General features: G+C 31.1%; 2 protein-coding genes across 2 annotated transcripts in view; both read left to right on the forward strand.

The window, feature by feature from the left end:
• Nucleotides 1-1,101: 1,101 nt before the first annotated feature.
• LOC149131344 (matrilin-3-like) lies at nt 1,102-16,831 on the forward strand. The gene is made up of 4 exons (XM_089340004.1): nt 1,102-1,151; nt 7,657-8,205; nt 14,554-14,568; nt 15,927-16,831. The coding sequence occupies exons 2-4, from the start codon at nt 7,737-7,739 to the stop codon at nt 15,959-15,961; spliced, it is 519 nt and encodes a 172-aa protein (XP_089196130.1). The 5' UTR covers nt 1,102-1,151; nt 7,657-7,736; the 3' UTR covers nt 15,962-16,831.
• The window catches only part of LOC149131345 (uncharacterized), a 47,406-nt gene continuing 41,887 nt past the window's right edge, over nt 16,676-22,194 (forward strand). The window contains exons 1-3 of the mRNA XM_089340734.1: nt 16,676-16,706; nt 20,514-21,083; nt 22,071-22,109. Coding sequence (XP_089196860.1) covers nt 16,676-16,706; nt 20,514-21,083; nt 22,071-22,109 — 640 coding nt within the window. The remainder of the gene's footprint in view (nt 16,707-20,513; nt 21,084-22,070; nt 22,110-22,194) is intronic.

A 22,194-nucleotide genomic window follows, 5' to 3' on the forward strand; every position in this document is an offset into this window, starting at 1 on the left:
CCCTCTCTCTATATGTGTGTGTATATATATGCGTATTTATGTGTGTGTATATATATATATATATATATATATATATATATATATATATATAAAATGTATATATGTGTGTGTGTGTGTGTCATTATGCATGTATATTTCCATACATACATATAAGCTACCATTTATTTATATTCGATATCTATAAATGCTTCTGTATATTAATGTATAGGGAGTATTACAATCATGTATTAAACTTATTTCATCATTCTTTTTCACCCTACATTGTATCTTTTCTTTCTGGATGTCTGTTTGAATGTGTATATCGATATGAATACACAGTCATGCTTTTATATTCATTTAAAAGTATTTCTAAATACTATAGATAAACTGATGTCTATGCAGAATTTATTTCAAAGGTTGTGTAAATCAAAAATGCTAAAGATTAGTCATAGTATCTTCTCCAAGGTGTGCTATTCTTCACAACAGTTCTTCATCTGTATTTTTAACTGAAATATCAAACAAAAATTTCTTAAATTACTTACATTTCATAACTATATATTTCATATGAAAGTGATACATTCAATTTGAAAATACTCTTCTGACTTTTGTGTACACAGTTAATATTTTCTAAACTTTTCTGCATAAAATTTTAAAGCCATTTATTAGAAGAAAACAGTCATTGAGTTCTAAGTTAGAATCATACATAATACAGTCATAGTCCCAGTGCTTGTTGTTTTTAGTTGCATACAAATTAAAAAAGTATATAACTTTTCAAGTATATAAATGATCGTAAATAAGATATTAATTTTTAAATTGTAAACAGTTGTTTATGTCTTAAAATAAATATTAATAGTGAAGTAGTTTTCTCATAATATTTATTTAATATGATTTGTAGGAATTTATTAAAATGAGAAAATAATAAAAAATAGTATGCTATCTTAAAACTGCAATTGTTCTATGTTAAAAAATAAAATAGGTTTTAATGTTAAGTAAAAATTAAAGTGATATATATATATATATATAATTAGATATAATTAAGTATAAATTAAATCAAAATATTAAGGAAACCTATCCTTTTGATATTTTTATTGTTTAAAAATGTCTGACACTAACTTCCCTTGGTGTCTTACTCACAGTTCAACCTGTTGCAACTGTCACAGTTACAAACAGAGGTAAGTAATCTGCCACAGTTTGATGTATAAAATCTATTAACAAATTCTCTGGTCTCTAGACTAAAGGAATAAAATTTAAATCCTTTGTTAAGTTTTCAAAATATGAATTTGTCATTCTGTCTCTTTCTTTGAGCTTATGACAATTCTAATTTTTCCTCTTTTTTTGCTAGACTTATGAAATATTTTATTACTCTGTGCATAACAGAATTATCAAATCATCTTTTTTACTCTATACAGCTTGGCGAAAGCCTTACTCATTTAATTTTCAAATAAATGATATAGAATTAACTTTTAAACTCTTCAGTAATTAATTCCTTTGTAAAAATGAATCAGTTGCCTAATTTTTTGGAGAAAAAAGAAAAGTTACGATACATTCTAAAATAGTTAACTAATACAAAGAAAACCTAAAAATCTAAAATTTAAATTAATTCTATTTAGATAAATGATATATAATAACTTATTTCAAAAATGGTAGTGCTAAGACTCTAAAAGCTACAACCTAAATGAATAAACATGAATACTATCTTTCGATTTTATTATCTTATAATTCTTCATGTTACAAATTACAAAAATAGCATTACATAAGATATCTGCAATATTCAACATGGACAAATTTGCACCATTTAAATTTTGCAGCATATTCTTACACTGTTTATTTAACTGAACAAACTATATAGTAACAAAGACAAAATTTACTAATTATATAAAATATTTCCATTTCAATTTCAACACTCCTATTGTTTTTGTTATGTTTTATGGTATATTTAGTTCTACTTTCATTTAACCATATTTAATTCCTGATTAATTACTTCAAAACTAAATTCTTGCAGTAACTCTTTAACTGAAGAGCAATTGTGTTAAGAAAACTTCTGTAACACTAATTTAATGAATATATGCACGTATCTACTAATTAGTTGTTTATTAATGTAATTAAGCATACTAGAGTAAAATTTAGTAACACTTACTCTATACTTGTTGGAAAGCTGCTTCTCTATTTGCTATTGACATTTCTATTTGTTTCAAATAAACCATCTTCTGTGTCTTCCTTTCACATTCTTTAAACTGCTTTATCCTGATTAGACTTGCATTGGAAAATTAATTAGTATTTAACAGAGATATTTTCTATGATCAGTACTTTATTCATACCTATTGTTTAACTATATTTTCACCTAAAAATCTGAGAAGAAACTGTGGACCCCACCTCACTGCTAGAAGTGAGTAGCCTTTTAGTTTTTACAATAAGCCAAAGATTTCAAATAAAGAATAATTAACATTAATTTGCTTCCCATGTTATATTCTTTTCAATAAAGAATGTTTGATGGTTGTATAGAAAAACAACAAAGATATAAAGACTAAAAGTTTGTATGAGTGATAAAAAATCGGCAAACACTTATCAGTTGTTCCCCTAAAATATAAGATTTTTCTTTCATTTAAAATCTATAAGCCCTTCATAAATTTGCAAATACAGTTTAAAGAATCAACAAATTAAATGGATATGAATTTGCTGTATATATGTGTGTGTATGTGTTTGTGTATATGCACACACACACACACACACACACACACACACACACACACACACACACACACCCTATTCTGTTCTTATTAATCTGCAGAAATGTATGTTTTCAAACCACAAAAGTATATATTTGTTCACAAGCATTTAAGTGATTAAGATAATATAGTTTTTAAAGGGAATTGTCTCAGTTCATTCTTTTTGTGCCATTCTCAGTCCAGTAACTACTTTTGTTGCAAAATGTCATTATTTTCTTTCAGGTGTATTTTTCCACAGCTTGTATTATAATTACTTAATTGTTTCATTAGAATTCAACTGGATGTCAGACTGAATTTTACATTCTGATATTCTTAAATTTATTTGAAAAAAACCAAACAAAATTACTTTTTGCACTAAATAGATTTTTGCATGTATTTATTGAATGCTGCTTATATTTTGCATGTGCATTCAAAGCACTTGTTGAATATTCAAACTGTCTTTTTTTAGATATATAAAGTCTACTACATGCTATACCAATTCTAAGACCGCAGGACACAACAAAGTCCATCAATGTGAATTTTATAAATATACTTTGAAATGTTTTCTTCTAAATGTGTAGGAAAATGCATTTAGAACTTTTGCAAGTGAATTTAATGGCTTTTATAGAACCAAATTTCCTGTATCTATCTGTGATACACTTCATGAATAACATAATTTATATTCCATTTAAATTCTGATGTGCAGTGATTTTTCAGTTTTCTAATGGCTTTATCAGGAGTGGAAGGATAATACCCATGACCCTTCTCAGGGCTTTTTTGACTCTTAGGAAATAGAGAAGTTATCCTCAGATCAGAAACCTAGTTTGCTTCAGACTGGAATCTGCTGAAGTTATCCAAGGGTCAGGTGCTGTGTTAAATCAGGTGATAGATTAAGCCTACCACCTATGTCATTGTTTAACCTCGCATTAACCCTAATCAAATGGTTAGGACTGTGTTTGTGTGCAAGAGACTTTATTCAATGTGTCATTTTCTTATTTAAGATAATAGAGTATGATTTGCAAGAGAGGTAGATGCTGTTTCTTGTAAGCTGATTAATCATTAACAAGTTGTTTTGACTATCAATGAAATAATTTCATCCCACTAGTCTATTAAAAGACCCATTTAGATTGATATGAATATCATCCAATTTAACAAGTAGCTACTGTTTAGTTAACTACTTATTATATTTCTGTCAGACATTAATGGGGTTGCAGTGACAACTTCACTTTAGATAAACTTCTTTAACTGATTATGAAATAGATAATTAAATAATTTAAATAGGAAAGATTAAATGGTTATTTATCCAGTAATGTTCTATATTCAGTTACATATTTCTGTCTAGATTAATATACATTACAACATATAAAAATAATGGATAAAGGAAAGTAAATAGTAAATATATACTTATATAACCTACATATGAGTGAAGAGAGTATTAAATTTGTGGGAGTGGAACATTCAATTCAGTATATTATTTTAATAATCTTTAAGGGTTTGGTGTGTGGACATTCAAATGAATATGGAGCTAGAAATTTTGAGATTTTTAGGTAACTGAGGTCAACAAATGTAGAGCTGTATAAAGGTTGGTTTTATAAAGTTGTTGAACTATTTGTATCATTATTTATTTCTTGTACTTCATTGTATTGTTGAATTATAATGGTCCATCTATTAACAAATTTCTCAGTAATAGCTAGTTTGGCTGAGTCTTTTGGCGAAACATTTTTTTATACTATTTAATTTTAAAATTCTATTGCTGTTTTATATTACTTTCTCAATCTTCTTAGAAATCAGAGATTTTCATGAAATGCAGTTAGTCTACTACAAATATCATAAAAATATAACTATTGCATAAAATATAACTATTGGATTTCGATGAATCCTGGTGATAGTATGTAATGACTAGTGTTGTTTACAATGTGGTTTGAATGTAGTTTTTATCTGTTGTTGATTTTTACTTGTTATATCATTGTCGTCTGCTCAGGAAGTTTGAATATAAATAAGTTAATTACACTTAGGTGTTTTCATATATATTTACAAGATATCAATTTCTGGGTGCTGAATCCCTGTCTCAGAGCCTAAATTTGTGTTCCATCTTTCTCTGTAACCTGCAAGCTGTACAACTACCATTAGAAAATGCATTCTGAAATATGTCTTCATCTCCATTGGTGTAATGAAAGCAACATTACCCTGTTGACTGATGTACATACTTTTTACTCTCATTGCTCATCCTGATAAAAATTTCTTCAGGAAAAAGCTGAGAAAAAAAAAATCCAACAGTGTTTGTTTCTAAATTCAAAGGTTTTGTAAGGTCCACATCATTAATTCCAATCAGAATCACTTAGATCACTGATGTATGCAGATGACATTGAAATAACACTGATTATTTATCCAAATCCAAGTTCTCTTTCTCTAATTAAATAATTAATAAGAAATTAATCATTAATGAATAATATCAGTGAATTCTAACTCACCACTTATAAATTAAAGAAAATCTGAAGAAATTCACTCAGTATATAATAAAAATCAACACATATGGTGTAAACAGGAGGTCTTTTGATAAGATTATTCTGAAATGTGGTTAAGCTTTGTTTCTCACAGACAGGAGTGCCAAGTTCCTATTTATTGATCCTAAACAATGACATCTTTTGAATTGCACTTATGTGTGGTTCAGGATTCAGTGACAATTAAATATGATAATAATGAAAATATTATGTCTGGTGCTCAGGTACACTACAACTCAACAAAGGTGCATGTACAGTACATAGAATTATTTACAAAAGTCCGGAAAGTGAACACTGTATGAGTCATGATATACATGTGTGTATGCATATGGAGAGAGTGGATATTAGGTGTAGTGTTGGCGAATTTCAGGAGGCATGGAGATTTTAAAGGATGTGATGTCTCAGTGATTAACAATTGATGCAAGTAACTTGTCCCATGCTTCAGCAATTCTGAATGTGAAAAAATGTTTCTGAAAGTCATGGGAGCTGTGCTGTTTTCTGACTTTGTAGACATGTCCACATGTGTTAGACATATGGAGCTAAAAAAAGGTGCTCAAGGTGGTTGTTGGCATGATGGTTAGTAATTTTATGGGTGTTTATCAAGTCAGTTGCCAGATGCTGGAGCTTCAATGTATCTATAACCAGGGAAGTAAGGCATTCAGAGTATAATAAATGCCTGATGGAGGGTATTCACTTGGTTGCATGTCTCTGAATAATTTTCAGGAGGTCAATGTCCTGAGTGAGATAGGGGTTCCATTGCAAAGGCTGTATCTGATTCTCCTAATTTTTCTTAATAATTTCATCAGTGCTAGTCATAAGTAACAAAGTGTTCTTCAGAATGTATTGCTCCACAAGAACATCTTTATAATATTTTAATATATTTTCCTGGTGTTTATTCTCATGAGTTGGTTGTGAAATCTTCAGTTCTGTTCCATTAGTTTAAAAGCATCTCTTTATTTTGATTTTCATTCATGTTCTTCTGTTCTGTTTGTAGTTTCATAGCATTTACATATATTGGTATGTATATAGTTAAATTAGATGTACACAGTATATGTTTGTGAATGTCTTTTATTTCATATACCTTTATACTGTTTAGTGATAGGTTTATGCTCAGTTCTCATTCACACATTAAAATGGAATACAGTGTAACCACAGATAACTGCATTTCAATTTTTTTTGTTTTCAAACATACATAACTAAATGTAGTGTATGAAGTGATGTGCATAAAATATAAGTTTATAATTCTCAATTTTTACCTTTACACACTTTAGATTTGCATATCAAAAATAAGTAGAAACTAGAAAATATTGTTCTGACTTTGAAAATGCATTCTAAGACTATTTAATATTATCTGCCTTAACTGGCATAGCTGTGTGGTTAAGAAGTCTGCTTTGCAACCACTTGATTTTAGGTTTGGTCCCACTGTGTGGCACATTAGTCAAGTGTCTTTTACTATAATCCTGGTGTGACAGATGCCTTGTGAGTCAATTTGGTAGATAGAAACTATACAAGCTCTCTCTATGTGTGTGTGTGTGTGTGTGTGTGTGTGTGTGTGTGTGTGCATGAACGTTTATGTTCTGCATGAGCTGAGATACAGGCACTATCTTTTGTTGACAATTATATGTCAGTTGATCATCTATTACCTCTGTACTACTTTTGAAGACAAGTGGAAATCCCTTACCTGAAAAACAAGTATGGGTTAGTGGAAATCCCTTACCCAAAAAACAGGTATGGCCGGAAGGGCATCTTGTAAAAGAATGCATCAATAATATACATTTATCTAAGCTGTATAAAGTGGACATGAAATAAATGAACAAATATTCTCTACCATATACTGTCAAACTACTTTAATTATTTTACATCTTTTAATAGACACTATATAATCAAAATATTAATATAATCTGGATGATTTCATGTGATACACTGAATAGTTGCCCAAAATATACTGGATAGTTGCATAAAATAGTGCCTTGATTTATTTTTGTAAGTGAATGTAGTCATTAGATAATAATCTGGATGTGAAATTGCATGCATCTCTTTAGTTTAGATTTAGTTTTACAATGTTAATAGAACATTGCAACACAGAAATAGTGTATTTCTTTCTGTAATGCAAGCTGTTATTTATTCCTTAGAAAAACGATCTATAAATATGTCTACAAATACATTTATCGTTTTGTCTCCATTTGATAAATGCATTAATAGCTGTCTGAGATATACAAATAGAATTAATGAAAATATTATTTCACATTAGAAATAATACTTTTGCTACTTTGTAAACAATTAAAATTTATGTAATAATTTACTGTTCAGAATTTGAAGTTGCTTTGAAGTCCTTGTTAAATTCTAATAGATGTTGCTTCTGTAAATGATTGATTGGAAGAAACAATATATTTTGCAAAGTAGAAAAATAACAAGCAGTATCTTCTCTAGAAGTAATAATGATAATATCATTTTAAAGCTTTTTATTCCAGAATGTCAATCATTAAAAGCTGATGCTATATTTTTTGTTGGAACATCTTTGAAAGCTACAGCAGTAGATTTCCAGCACTTGATGAATTTTCTGAAAGAAATTTTGAAATATTTTGAGATTGATTCAGGTAATGTGAGGATAGGATTATTGATGTATACTTCAAAACAGCTTGTACGGTTTGATTTAAACAGCTTTCAAACAAAAGCTGCCATATACAGATCAATTAGTAATGTAACTTTTGTACGAAGTGAGCCCTTTGTGTCAAAAGCTTTCAAAATTATAAAAAAAAAGATGTTTTCACTTCAAAATGGAGACCGTCCAGATGTAGATAACATTGTAATTTTTCTAACTGATAAAATTTCCAAAAGCGGTATGCAAAAGATTCTTCAAAAGAATACAGGTACAAAAGCTACCAGTTATAATTTATATGCTGTTGGGCTTGGAATTAATGGATTAAAGCAGATTGCAATAAATACCACTATCTTCAAAACTAAAAGTACTCAACATTTGGGACAAAATCTACCAAATATTATCACGTCAATATGCCCAGGTGAGTTATATTAATTTATATTCTTATTCTGTCATAATTAGGTTGAATGAAGAAATTTAGTTATTTAATATTTCATTCAATTTTACTTTTAGATCTTTGGTACTGTCATAATTATTATCAAAATAATGTAGTTTTTATTTTTGTTTACTGATAATACCTGACACATCATCATCATCATCATCATCATCATCGTTTAACATCCGCTTTCCATGCTAGCATGGGTTGGACGATTTGACTGAGAACTGGTGAACCGGATGGCTGCACCAGGCTCCAATCTGATCTGACAGAGTTTCTACAGCTGGATGCCAACCACTCTGAGAGTGTAGTGGGTGCTTTTACGTGCCACCCACAAGGTACTGGCAACGGCCATGCTCAACATGGTGTTTTTTACGTGCCACCTGCACAGTAGCCAGTCGAGCGGCACTGGCAACGACCTCACTCAAATGATTTTCTAACATGCCACCAGCACAAGTGCCAGTAGGTGACGCTGGTAACGATCACGCTCAAATGGTGCTATTTACGTGCCACTAGCATGGAAGCCAGACTGCTGCCCTGGCAATGATCACGCTTGGACGGTGCTGTTAGTGCTCCACTGGCACAGGTGCTGGTCTTCGAATATGGTTCAATTATGATTTCGATTTCACTTGCCCCAACAGGTCTTCGCAAGCAGAGTTTAATGTCCAATGAGGGAGAGGTTGGCATGGGTGCCAGTCATCGAATTTGGTTTGATTTCGATTTCAATTCACTTGCCTTAACAGGTCTTCGCAAACAGAGTTTAGTGTCCTAATTAATAATAGGAAAAATTTCCTACCTTTCAGTAAAGGCCAATAAAACCGTGGGTCAGTTACCTTGTGTATCCATTCTCTTATAAAAGTTTTGCTCACTAACAAACTTACATTATTTATGAGCCATCAACTGATAAGGTTGAAAAAGAAACTGCTTACTAATGATGCAACTTTGACTGTGTCGTATATGCAGTTGTTATAAGATTTCATCAAAGAAATTAAGACATAACATTTGTAGTGAACGTGAGGATTTATTGTTCATGATCAGTGAAACTAGTGTTGTGGGCTTGTTTCCTTGTGTTTTGCTCAGTCAAAATTATCTTGTTTCCATTGTAGTATAGTTTTAAGTCTCTATTTTTATGAAGATGTACATCTGCCAAGTGGTTTTAAGAATTTATATGGACAAGAGAGTAAACATATTAAGCTTGTTAAGTGAAAGGTTACAGTAAAGAAAGAAAAAAATGTTAATGGAATAACTGATCTATAAGATACACACGTGTCAACATTTTCTAGAATAACAAAATCTAATTGGAAGCTTTCAGTCTATATTGCTGGTTTTTTAGACCTGTCAGCAAAAGCAACAACATAGGAAAAGGGATGATCATGAAGTAGTCTCTAATGAAAGTCCAATCAGCATTGCATGAAAGAGAAAGAGATTTGGGCTGGTAATGTTAGTGCTTATTTAAATTTGAAATAATAAATCAAAATGAGCTCTAATTTTATAAGTGGATCAGTGATGTTTCTTGGAAACACTTATGTGTGTTTCCATGTTTTAAGATCCATACCAATTTACACAAAATGTTTAAAATTTTTGTCAGAGTTAGAAACCAGTTTAGGAGCTCTTAGTTTTGGAATGATGGTTGATATAGCACCTGGGCTAATCACCATGCAGAACATATGTGACTAAAGAAATTTTTACATTGAGTAATGATTTTTACATTGAAATAGTGATTAATGTTCAGAAGAAATGGCTTAAAATGGGAAATGATTTGTTGTTTGAGTATAAAATGGAGCGGAAGAGGTATTTGTAGTGCCTTTGAGTGGAGGACTAGCAGTAGCATAAATATTTGGTTTAAGGGATGTTTCACTGGGCATCCTTTTTGGAAAGATCAGAAAATCTGGTCATGATAGGAAATTTATATTGGTATTGCATGTCATCTTGGCCAACTGTCTTTGACCCCAGGTTGATCAAAACTTTCTAAATGAAATTTGATAGATAGGAACTGTAAAGAATCCCATTAAAGGAGCTGTTAGGGATTTTGGGTGGTAGACTTAATCCATCACTGAGTTTAATGTCATTGCCTGACTCTTGTCAGGTAATATTTAGTACATTCTTTTGCCAATTTTGAGGCTGGGACTCTCGTCTTAGTGGCCTTGCAAAAGGTTGTATAGGCATTGCTCTTCTTACTAAGCCATAAAGAATTTTCTTTTTATGTACAGCTGCTTATGGTTTGCTAAACATAGACTTTATGTAAGATACGAAGATCTGTATCTTTGCTGTAGTGGAATGAGGGAAATCACATTTGCTTCAAAAAGTAGTTGACACAATTACCAGAGCTATGACTGATGAATGAATTTTGAATATTTGAAGGTTTATAAAATAAAGGTTGTTATGAAGCATATACAATGATGTGAAAAAATGTTGGAATCATTAAGATTGATTTTAATATATTTGTGCAGAGATCATGATTTTCTATAAGTGTTGAGACTTGATTTATGGATGAGTGAAAAATATTTGTAAGCTGGCAAACGTTTAAATGTGACTGTGACAAAAAATTTTTTCAGTATTCATTGTTGCAAATTAAATTGAATATTTAAAATATCTAAACTATTCAATTAGATTGAATATTTAAAAGATGTAATTGGAAGTTTTGCTATACAGAAATTGTTTATAATAGTAACTTCTAATAGTGATTCTATCCATTCCACTGTTTAGTATGCTGACACCTGTTGTGTTTACATCAGAATTTAATCAAAAAATGGTTTTAGATTTTTTGTCACAAACATTGTCAATAAGTGCCTAAATATATATGACTACGTATATAGATGAAGTTTGAATTCGTACACACACAAAAATATTCATGTAATTCTTTTACTTTAACTTTTCTGTTGCATATTTCGTATTCCAACTTCCATTGTTAAAACATAGGAATCTGATGAGATTAAAATTGTATCCTGTTGCAGAGATTATTAATGAAGACACTGGATGATATCTTCTTGAAATCACTTGGAAAACATAACACTAAATTTAACATGGTATAGGCAAAAATAGTTCAATTAAATTTTAAAGCGATCAGTTTGTTTTTATTTATTTTCATTACTCTAATCATTCTTACCTTCTGTTGCAATGAAATTCAGATGAAATAAATTCCTATAACGATAGTTTAAATAAGGCCAGTAGTGATTACATAATCTTACTTTTTCATGGTGTCATCTTTAAGATATAACTCTTTTAGCACTCTTATATTTTTGAAAATTGCTTTGCACATGATTTGAGATACTGGGGTTTCGTTACAATGCTCATGCACAAATGCATGTGCATGGTATATACATATGTATGTATGTGTGTGTGAATGTGTGTGTCTATATATATATATGTGTGTATATATGTATGCATACATATACTGTAGTCCTGAAGGGTAGGAAATCAGAGTATTTCCAATGCAGCGCTCAGCCTGAGCTCAAGACTATCTACATTCTGGAATTAAAGTTGGAATTAAAGATTGAAATTCTGCTGCTGTAGAAAATCTAGGTATTGCATTGATTATGCATAGGTTACATTGGTAATGCATAGTAACTATTGCTAAATTGGTGACTTTCCAACACTAGAATATTTCCAAAAGAAATATTCCATTAAAAATTTTTTTAAAGCATATCTATGCTACAGAAAGTATGTTTTGCACCTATGTTGACGGCATTTCATTTCACTTGAACTTCGCCTGTGTATGTCTTGCTGTTTTCAGTATTATCAATTCTATGAGTGTGCTAGTCTATATATATATATATATATATATATATATATATATATAATCTTGAAAAGAGAGTTTGTGTGTGTGTGTGTGTGTGTGTGTGCATATGATTCTTATGCATTCCAAAACCGAGTTGCCGATTTTAACATATGGGGTATCAAAAGATTCAGCAAACTTTTGGCTACCAACTAAACTATATTTTCATTCACGTATTTGTATTACAAAAATTTAACATTATCATTTTTCTTTTAATCACCTATCGTAAATGACATCTTTTACCATTACCACCACCACATTTTCTGTATGTGTTTGCGTGTTCACTACATACAGTAGGCCAATGACTGACAAGTATATGTATGTTATAGCGTTTGTGCCTGCCAGTATACATACATTTTTGTGACGACTGACACACACATACCTAAAGACACAGGCATACATAGGAACAGAGATAGGCTTGATGTGTGTGTTAACGTATGTCTGTGTGTGTGTGTGTGTGTGTCTTAGTATATATATGTGACTTTATCCCCACCTCCTCTCCCACCCATCCAACAGTGAAACGCGCTGACATTGAAAGTTACAATGACCAGGTTTCATTAGAAAGTGAAAATAGTTTCACACTTTCAATTTGAACCAAAACTACAGTGTTTGATTACGAGACTGACAATTTGTGAATAATGAAAGTAATATTTCTCCAAATTAGTCACATCTGTATTATAATAAAGTTGCTTAGGTGATCTTTTGTTTTGACTTGCAGAGCTGTCATGTCATGTGCATTCGGTTAATTTCCGTAAAAAAAAGTTTATTTATTTACTTTTGTTTTAAAGTGAAAGAGAGGAGAAAGTGAAAAATGTATGAACATGTATATGAAATGGACGTGTGTGTATGTGTGAGAAAGAGAGAGAGTGAGTGCCACTTACACATACATGTGAACACACACGTTCACTCACTCTCTCTCTCTCACACACACACACACACACACGTACTTACAAAAAAGATGTATGTATGTATATATGACAACACACCCCTTCAATCACTCTCTTTCTCTCTTCCTCTTTCTCTTCTCCCCCCTCTCTCTCTCACACACACATGTCCATTTTATATACAAATACATACATCTTTCATTTTTATGGAAATTAATGAACAAAACAACTGATTCAGATGACAGTTTATTGAAAACTTTGATAGTTATAATGACACATAGCCGTAGCTTATTATTTATCTACTAAATAAACTATGTTTTACACTCAACAACTCGTTTTTACAACTAAAATAACCTCGGCAACGAAACTGGGTTATACAATTTTGAGGCCATTTTCGGACATTTCAATTTGCTTCTAATGTTTCACTTTCGTCCGATACATCCATTTCTCTATATGTTATGAGAAAATACAATCACTCTCTCGTCTGTCTTTATGTTCTGTGTTCAAATTCCGCTGAGGTTGACTTTGCCTTTCATCCTTTTAGCGTCGATAAATTAAGTACCAGTTGCTTACTGGGGTTGATGTAATCGATTGGCCCCCTCCCCCAAAATTTCGGGCATTGTGCCTAGAGTAGAAAAGTGTATTTTAAAAATAATTTGAGAATTTATTACGTTTAAGTTGACACAAAATATTTTTCTCCCATTTTCACAGTTGATATTTTTTGTGTAACTGAAATTAAGCTTATCTAACATGCATCATTTATCACAGCATTAACAACATTCAGCTTTATCTTTTATATTCTAATATGGAAATTTGCTTCATTTTTTCCTTTGATGGCACATTTTCTTAATTTTATTAAATGTTCTCATCACTGTATTCTTAAACATTCTACCATTTTTATTTCTTGTATTGTTACAGATTAACATCTTTCTTGTACTGTTTTATTCAATTTTCTTATTTTTCATGTTAGTATGCATGTAAATTGTTTTGCTTCATTTTGTTTCATTTAACTGTTTGCTGTCTTCACCATTCCATATGTATTCAAATAAATATATTTATTTCTAAAACACATAAACATTTCAAATTAATTCATAAACTGCAATAATTAGGTTGTATTTTATCATGTAAAACTTGGTAATCAAAATAGTTCTGTTGTCTACCAATTTAAAACTACAGATCTTTCTAAGATAGAATTTATATCCATAGACCAAAGTGTCCATGTAATTGCAACATAAAACCTAAAAAATTCTTTATGTATATGAAAATTATACAACTGTAATAACTATTCAAGAAAAAAGAAAAGTAAATATTGTCAATTATTGAATACAAAAACCTTTGCGTAACCAAGTCTTAATCTAGGTTAAAGCCTAAAGTTTTTATTAAAAGTATGAAGTATATTTTATCTTGTTTCTTTTTGTTGCTGAATATATCATACTTTGCTATTTTGTAATGAAGTGTATTTTATCGTAAGAATATTCAGTAGCTATAAAGGTTAGGTTTTTTAGCACCCCACCACCTTAGTTTCAGTTAATCCTAAATGAGCTTAGCAAATTTCCTAACATTTAGTCTTTTTTATGTATTTCATCTACAGGTAATACACAATTTTTTAAATTTGATTTGTTTGAACAATCATTTAACAAAAATAATGAACGTGCTTTAAACATTGTATTTCAGCTACAACATCGAGTGGTAAGTTCATATTTTTTTTTTAATGCTTAATGACATTTGTAAAATTGATTCTTCTTTGCTAATTTTAACAGCTCTAAAGTGAAGTCTTTGTAACAAGTAGTAAACACTGTTGTGGTATATTCATCTAATTTCAGTTCACTAGATTTTTACTGAATGTTTAACAGTTTTATGGAATATTGCTGGAATATTTTGAAATTTTTCTTACCAGTGTATCATTTTATCTGAGGACTTGCCATGAAATATTTACAGTTACATTCTATTTCACACTACTCTTTAAATAACATTAATTTTCATTATGTTTTGATATTGCTTGTATTGATTTTGTGGAGAGTTTAACTAATTTTCAAGCAGCAGATATTATACTTACTGGATATTCTTCATGTATATCCTATGCTCTCAGAATCCACTCCAGTTGTTCTCTGACTGTTGGCTTATTTAAACATTGCATTACACATATTGATACTTCTCCATTACGTGGAGATTAAGTTATATCAACATATTCCTTATCATATGTATTGAAATTCAAACCAAAGTCTATTACTCTGGCCTTAAAACTGTGTAACACTCTATACATATTATTCATTTAGTCAATCACTGAAAATAGCAGCTTCATAGTTTTTAATTTCCAATCATTTCTTTTAATATTAGCTACCGATTTAGTGAATTTATGCTTATTTTGGTTTTAAATTCTATGTATCTTGTATTTCAATAACAAAGGAGGTGTTATATTAAACAGTTTTAAATAACATCAATAATAATAGTTGTGTTAAAACTAGTATTATGAGCTAAATTGTCCAGTTGTTTCTAAACGGTTTTGAAGTTGAAACCCATATATTTTAGATAAACCTTCTTTGTCCTGATTAAATGCAAACTGTTATTAATGTTTGTGTGCAAAAGAATTAGCAAACATTTCTAGAAACCTCTAAAAGACAATTCTTTAAATAAAAAGTAATGTGCATGCATGTGTACACACACACACACACACACACACACACACACACACACACACACACACACACACACACACACACACACACACACACACACACACACACACACACACTATATTTCATGTAGAATATTTTTGTAGGTTTGTAGCTCTTAATGTTTATGACTAATAACTAGACATTTCCTATAGCTAATAATATCTATTTTTGTGATTATTCATTGCTGTTTCAATAATAAAGCAACACTTTATTCTAAATGCACCTTCAGAAAACCATTTTCTGTTCTTTGCAAAGAATCTGAAACATGGTTTTTTTTTTATTCAACAATTTAATGAAAGTAATCTTCAAATTTTCTAAATCTGTTTCATTCTAAGCTACAAATCTTACTTTATCCACTATTTGTTATTTCAGTTGTTACGAGACCAACTGGTGAGTTTTTGCATTAAATCTTAATTTAATCTATTTGTTAAAAAATCAAATGCTATGTATACATGCCTGTTTTCTTTTGTCTACAAATATGTTATTGGCATAAATCAACAGTATAATGACTTATAACATATATATGATTACTTGCACATTTTATTCTTAAATTTTTAAGAAAATAGACCTGAAAGTTTATATTCTTAATTACATCAACTATAGTCAAAATATTTTCTTGCATTTGCTGTTGGCATAGTACATGTTTGATATATTCTAATGATTTCCTCACTATATATCAATTTGTGCTTACATAACCAAATAAAATTGCAGAAAATAAATTAATAGCAAATGTATAATAGTATTTTTGGTATCATATAGAATATTAATTTTAATAGTTTTTTGTAATATAATAGCAAAAGACAAAAAAAGAAAAAAGTAAAAAAAAAAAATCTACCTGAATATATACCATTTATTTTCTATTCATTATGAAAATTTGTTTAATATGCAAATGATAAATTTCTTTTGAAAAGAATTCTATTAATCAGTTTTGTACATTGCTATGATTAATATGAATTTTATACTTTAAATCTAGACAAATAAAAAGAAAATTGATATCTCAGTATAATTTAAAGTAGGTAATCTCATTTTATCTCAGTATTTTAATCTGATCTTACTGGAGTAAGTAAAAAAGTAAAAAGAAATTTTTAAAAATTGTTTGAAGGAAAATATGCATACAAAACATGGCACAAAGATGGACTTTTTCCTCAAAAGGTGAGTTTATTTCAGGGTAGCCGCAGCGGTGGTAGCTTATAAATAACTGAAGAAACTAAATTTATTTTACAGGGAACAATGTTGCACATTTTTTTTTCCAGGGGAGAATTTCATTCTCAATTTCCAACAATAAGATTATTTGGTTTAAATCTGGATCATATAACTTCTGCAATGTCCCTTGCTATAATCATGTGTCTCTCCTCACAGATCTTAATGCCTGTATCAAACAACGTTCAGTTTGATGACACTGTCATGCCATCTTCCATGCCATGCCGCCCTTAACAAGATCTTAAAGCATAACCTAGATGTTACATACTTCTCTTCCTACCTAGAGCCAGTGGAGCTAGACCTAGGGAACAGTAGAAGGTCAGATGGCATGACAATTGTTCCATTCTGTGGTGGTAAGCCTCTCATCTGGGATGTCACATGCTGTGACACCTTCTCTAGTGACAATTTGGTGTTGCCAGCTACCAGCCCAGGCTCCACTGCTTGTCAGGCTGAGAAAAAAAAACTTTGAAGGTATCAGTCAATCTCTGACAGGTTTATGTGGCAGTTGAGCTCTCCAGTGTTCTTGGTCTCCAGGCCATATCTGTGTTTGCTACTATTGGGGCAGAGATTGCTGTCAGCACGTGCAAGCCCTGTTAGTCAGACTGGCTGTTCCAGCACATCTCCCTTACTATCATTCAGGGCAATGCTTTTTCCATTTTATCTGTTGGTACCATGAGAAATGTTTCTATATTGTGAGAGGCAAGATTCTTTGTATTTAAGTAAGTCTTAGCCAATTACTTCTCCATTTAGTATTTTTTGGGGTTTTTAAAACTCAAATAAAGTGTCTTCTTTCTTCTCTTATGCTGATTAGATTTTTTTCTGTTACATTTTGAAGTTATCATAGTCTTGGTCTTAACATTGTCTGCTTCAACCTGTTTATAATGAATTATAAAATTTATCTAATAATATAATTCAATTCCTTTAAGGGAATCAAAATATAACTGCCTCAGAAGATATGCTAAATTTCTCTTTTTTTTTTTCTGGTTCTTTAACTTGAGTAAATGCTGGCTTATCAAGAAATAAAATGTGCATTTGTTTTATGAAAGTATGTTGGGTACATAAAGTGTTCACTGTATTCTTACTAGTTTCTGTCATTGAACTGTGACAAGGTGACTCACTACCTTCAATAATGAAATAATTCAAAGTGAAATTTCTATAAATGTGTGAAATATGAAATAGCTGCATATATTGATTTATTATAGTTGTTAAAAATATATATTCTGCATTTAGTCCCTACATACATTTACACCATCAATATAATTCTTCCTTCCTTCCTTTTTTCTTTCTGTCTTTCTTTCTTTATTTATTTATTCATTTCTTTCTTTTACAAGTTTACTATTGTGTTGCAAATATTTAATGTTTTAAGTTTCTTGCAGTAATTTATAACTACTACACTCATTTTGCATAGTCTATATTCAAGCTTTTTATTTGGAGGATAATGTTTTGGTGCTTCATAAACTTTTTATCTACTACCCTTTTTATTTTACTAACACTTTTTTAATGTACATGTGTGTAACATCAGCTTGGAGTGGAGTAATCTAGTTCTGGGTAGTAGTTTTGACATGGGTGGAGTACTTCCCACAGTAATACCATATTATAAGCAAATATTTGGTGCATCACAAATTTACTTTAGTTATAGAGCCAACCTTTAGAATGTGGCTATGATGGTATTCAGGTTCATAATTTTCATGTTTCATGTATTCTCACATAATTACCATTTGAATTTTATTTTAATATTTCAAGTTGTTGTATTTTCTATTGGTTTACATACACACACACTTGCGTATATATATATATATATATATATACACAAGTGTGTGTGTATGTAAACCAATAGAAAATATATATATATATATATATATATATATATATATATATATGTGTGTGTGTGTGTGTGTGTGTGTGTGTGTTAATCATCATCATCATTTAATGTCTGCTTTCCATGCTGGCATGGGTTGGACAGTTTGACTGAAAACTGGTAAATCAGGGAGCTGCACCAGGTACCTGATTTGGCTAGGTTTTTACAGCTGGATGCCCTTAATAATGCCAACCTTTTTAAGAGTGTAGGGTGTGCTTTTTATGTGCCACTGGCACTCGTGCCATTGACATGACACTGGCATCAGCCACAACTGCAATCTCACTTGGCTTGATAGGTCTACACAAGCATGGTATATTGGCAAAGGTCTTGGTCATCTGTCACTGCCTCTGTGAAGCACAATGCTTGAATGGTGCCATTTACATGCCACCAGCATGGATGTCAGTCAGATGGCACTGGCATTGGCCACGACTATGATTTTATTTGGCTTAACAGGTCTTTTCAAGCACAGCATATCACTCAATATTTGAAGGGTACATTTTATATGCCACCAGCACGGGGGCCAGTCAGGCAGCTCTGGCATCAACCATACTCAAATGGTGTTTTTTACATGCCACCGGCACTGATATTGGCCACGCTTGAATGGTGCTCTTTACGTGCTACTGGCATTTGACTCAACATTTGACTCAACAGGTACTTTTAAATGGGCCTGTTATGTGACACTGGCATCAGCCATGGCTACAATCTCACTTGGCTTGCCAGGTTTTCTCAAGCACAGCATATCGCCAAAGGTCTCAGTCACATTTTGAATTTGTCTTTTAAATTACACTTTAGTTTATTATTTATAATTTACATGCATTGGAGGTATATATTCAGTTTTATACCTGTTCACATTTCAAAATGTATCATTAATTGATGATGATGTCGATATTATTGTCATTGATACACACACACACACACACACACACACACACACACACACACACACACACACACACACACACACATATATATGTATACATATGTGAATATATTTATATGTGTGTGTGTATATATATGTATATATATTTGAGAGGTACAGAGTTGGAATTTCTGTAGCAGTTTGCTGGCACCATTTTTTCCTGTCTTATAAGGGTATTTTTACTTGATCTAAGCTACTTTCACAGCCATGCTCCTGTGTTCACGATTTCTTCACGTATATATACAAAACAAAAAGTAAAAAGACAACATATGAGGGACAAGTTTTAATAAATATTGTATTCATTTGATGCTTAAAAAGAAATAGAAAGAGTCATATATATGCTCACAAGTCAGGGTATTTAACTTTAGAAATGCTGTGCCACCTTTAATGCACATATGGAAACATTTTGAACTTGTCTTTTAAATTACACCTCAGTCTGTTGTTTATAATTTACATGCATATTTACCTGTTCACATTTCAAAATGTATCGTTAATTGATGATGATGTCGGTGTCATTGTGATTGATATGAATGTGGGAAACAAGCAGTTTCTTCTAATAATACACTGACATTTTTGTATAAGTTCATATTTGAAAAAGTAAATAAAACAAAATAATACAAGAAAGTATCAATGCAAACTTTTGCCACTATATCACCACTTTTGTCCTGAGTACCTATATAAAATTTTTCACTGCATCCCAAGGGTGTAGTGGCACTCACTTTGACATGCTCTATTACAGAATTTAATATTAATTGTACTGTCATTAGAAATTTACAAATACAATGTTCATGGAAACCACTCAACGAAATTAGCTTAATGTCTTTATAACTTTGTTTTATGTTTAAGAATACGTTAGTTATTTTTAAGATATTTGAAATGCTTTTCAGCTGATTGTCATTAAAATCCATATTTGTTCTATGATGAATATGCAATTATTATGTATGTGTCAGTGTTAATTGATGGCTACCTCCCTATTCCTTAGGTCATTGCAATGCTGCTGAAGTAGATATTGTGTTCGTTCTGGATTCTTCAACTAGCGTTACTGATGTGAACTTCAAGAAAATATTAGCTTTTATGAAAGACTTTCTATCGGATGCTAGTATTGACTCGGGTAAAGTGCGCATAGGGGTTGTTATTTATAGCACTTATACAGAGGTGCAGTTTCATTTGAATCGCTACAAGTCAAAGCATGATATCCTTGATGCTATTGACAACATCCGCTATATGATTGGAAGCACACATACTTATGGAGGTCTGTACACAGCCAGAACACAGATGTTTACTGCAGAAAATGGTGACAGAGCTGGTGTTCCTAATGTCATTTTCCTTATAACTGATGGTGTATCTAATATCAATGCTTTGCAAACGATACCAGAAGCTGAGGCTATTCGTGCAGAAAACATCCATATTTACGCTATAGGTATAGGCCTTACAAACACTAGTGAATTGAACCAAATTGCATCATTTCCACCAACAGCTAACAGTTTCACTGTGGATGATTTTAATGAGCTTCAAGGCTTAAAACACAAGATATTTGAATCTTACTGTCCCGGTACGTATTTCTCAAGGAATATTACACCTGTCATCGTCCTCGTCGCAGTTGTCGTCGTTTCCTTTGAATGGAGTGAAGATCTTGAGATTGTAGTGTTTTCTGTTGTAAATGTTTGCTGTTTTGCATCTCCTCTGTATCCTTAGTGATCTGTTTACACAGCTGTGCAAGCTGCAATTCTTGTTTACCTGGTTGATATTTTTGTATTTCCTTTATTCTGTGTTTGAATTTCTTTAGTGTTTTAATATGAATGTTCTTTGTGTCTTGTGAATTGCATTTGATGTCTGCTGTGTGCAGTGAAATGGAATATGAGTTGTTTTGGTTTGATTCATTCAATCATAAAAAGCAACAATTGACGTTAAAGGATATGTTGCATCGCCATGATGTCCCCTGTGCATGGATGAAGCAATGAATTAATGTAAAAGACAATTGCGTAGTTATGAAGTATTACTGTTTGTTGTTTATATGGGCACAATATGTAAAGTTTTGAAAAGGCCAACAAACAAAATGTGAAAATGCGTGTTGAGCATGGGAAGTTAATTCACGAGAAACAGGATGAGAAACAAAATGCATATGAATAAGTGCTGCTTTATTGAGCAATCTGAAATATGCTACACTTGAGAAATTTGAAATGATAAGTATGTAAGTGAAAGCTATTGAATTTTCAGCATTGTGCTGTGTTTTAACAGACATATCACGCTTGGAAGTTTTTCATGTATTTGAAAGATTATGCTTCATAACAACATTGTAAATGAGTAATGAAAGTTGTTTCTGGTCTTTTCGATATTGTCAATGTTGTGTTGTTTTGGTTTTTTATGAATCTCTTCTATTCTTTTGTTGAAATTGCAATGGTATTTTGTTTCTTTGAAATTCGATTACTGTGTATTGAAAATTGATTGTAAATATGTATCTATGAGCAGAATAATAATTATCGGAATGTAGGGATTGAGAATTAATCTGAAATTCCTCTTGCCATTTTCCACTTTACAGTAAGTCCCGACATCACGATTCCTGATACAAAGCCACCTGGTAAGAGATTTGAAAAATATTGACTTTGGTTTTGTTACCTAATGTAAAATAAGCTAGGGCTCGTGTAGAAATGTAATTACAATTA

This window comes from Octopus bimaculoides, chromosome 23, assembly GCF_046866305.1.
Source record: "Octopus bimaculoides isolate indiv1 chromosome 23, ASM4686630v1, whole genome shotgun sequence".
Classification (NCBI taxonomy): Eukaryota; Metazoa; Mollusca; class Cephalopoda; order Octopoda; family Octopodidae; genus Octopus; species Octopus bimaculoides.

Bases quoted from the DNA above. Each gene is read 5' to 3' on its own strand.
- LOC149131344 (XM_089340004.1), top strand. From the start codon at position 7,737: ATGAATTTTCTGAAAGAAATTTTGAAATATTTTGAGATTGATTCAGGT.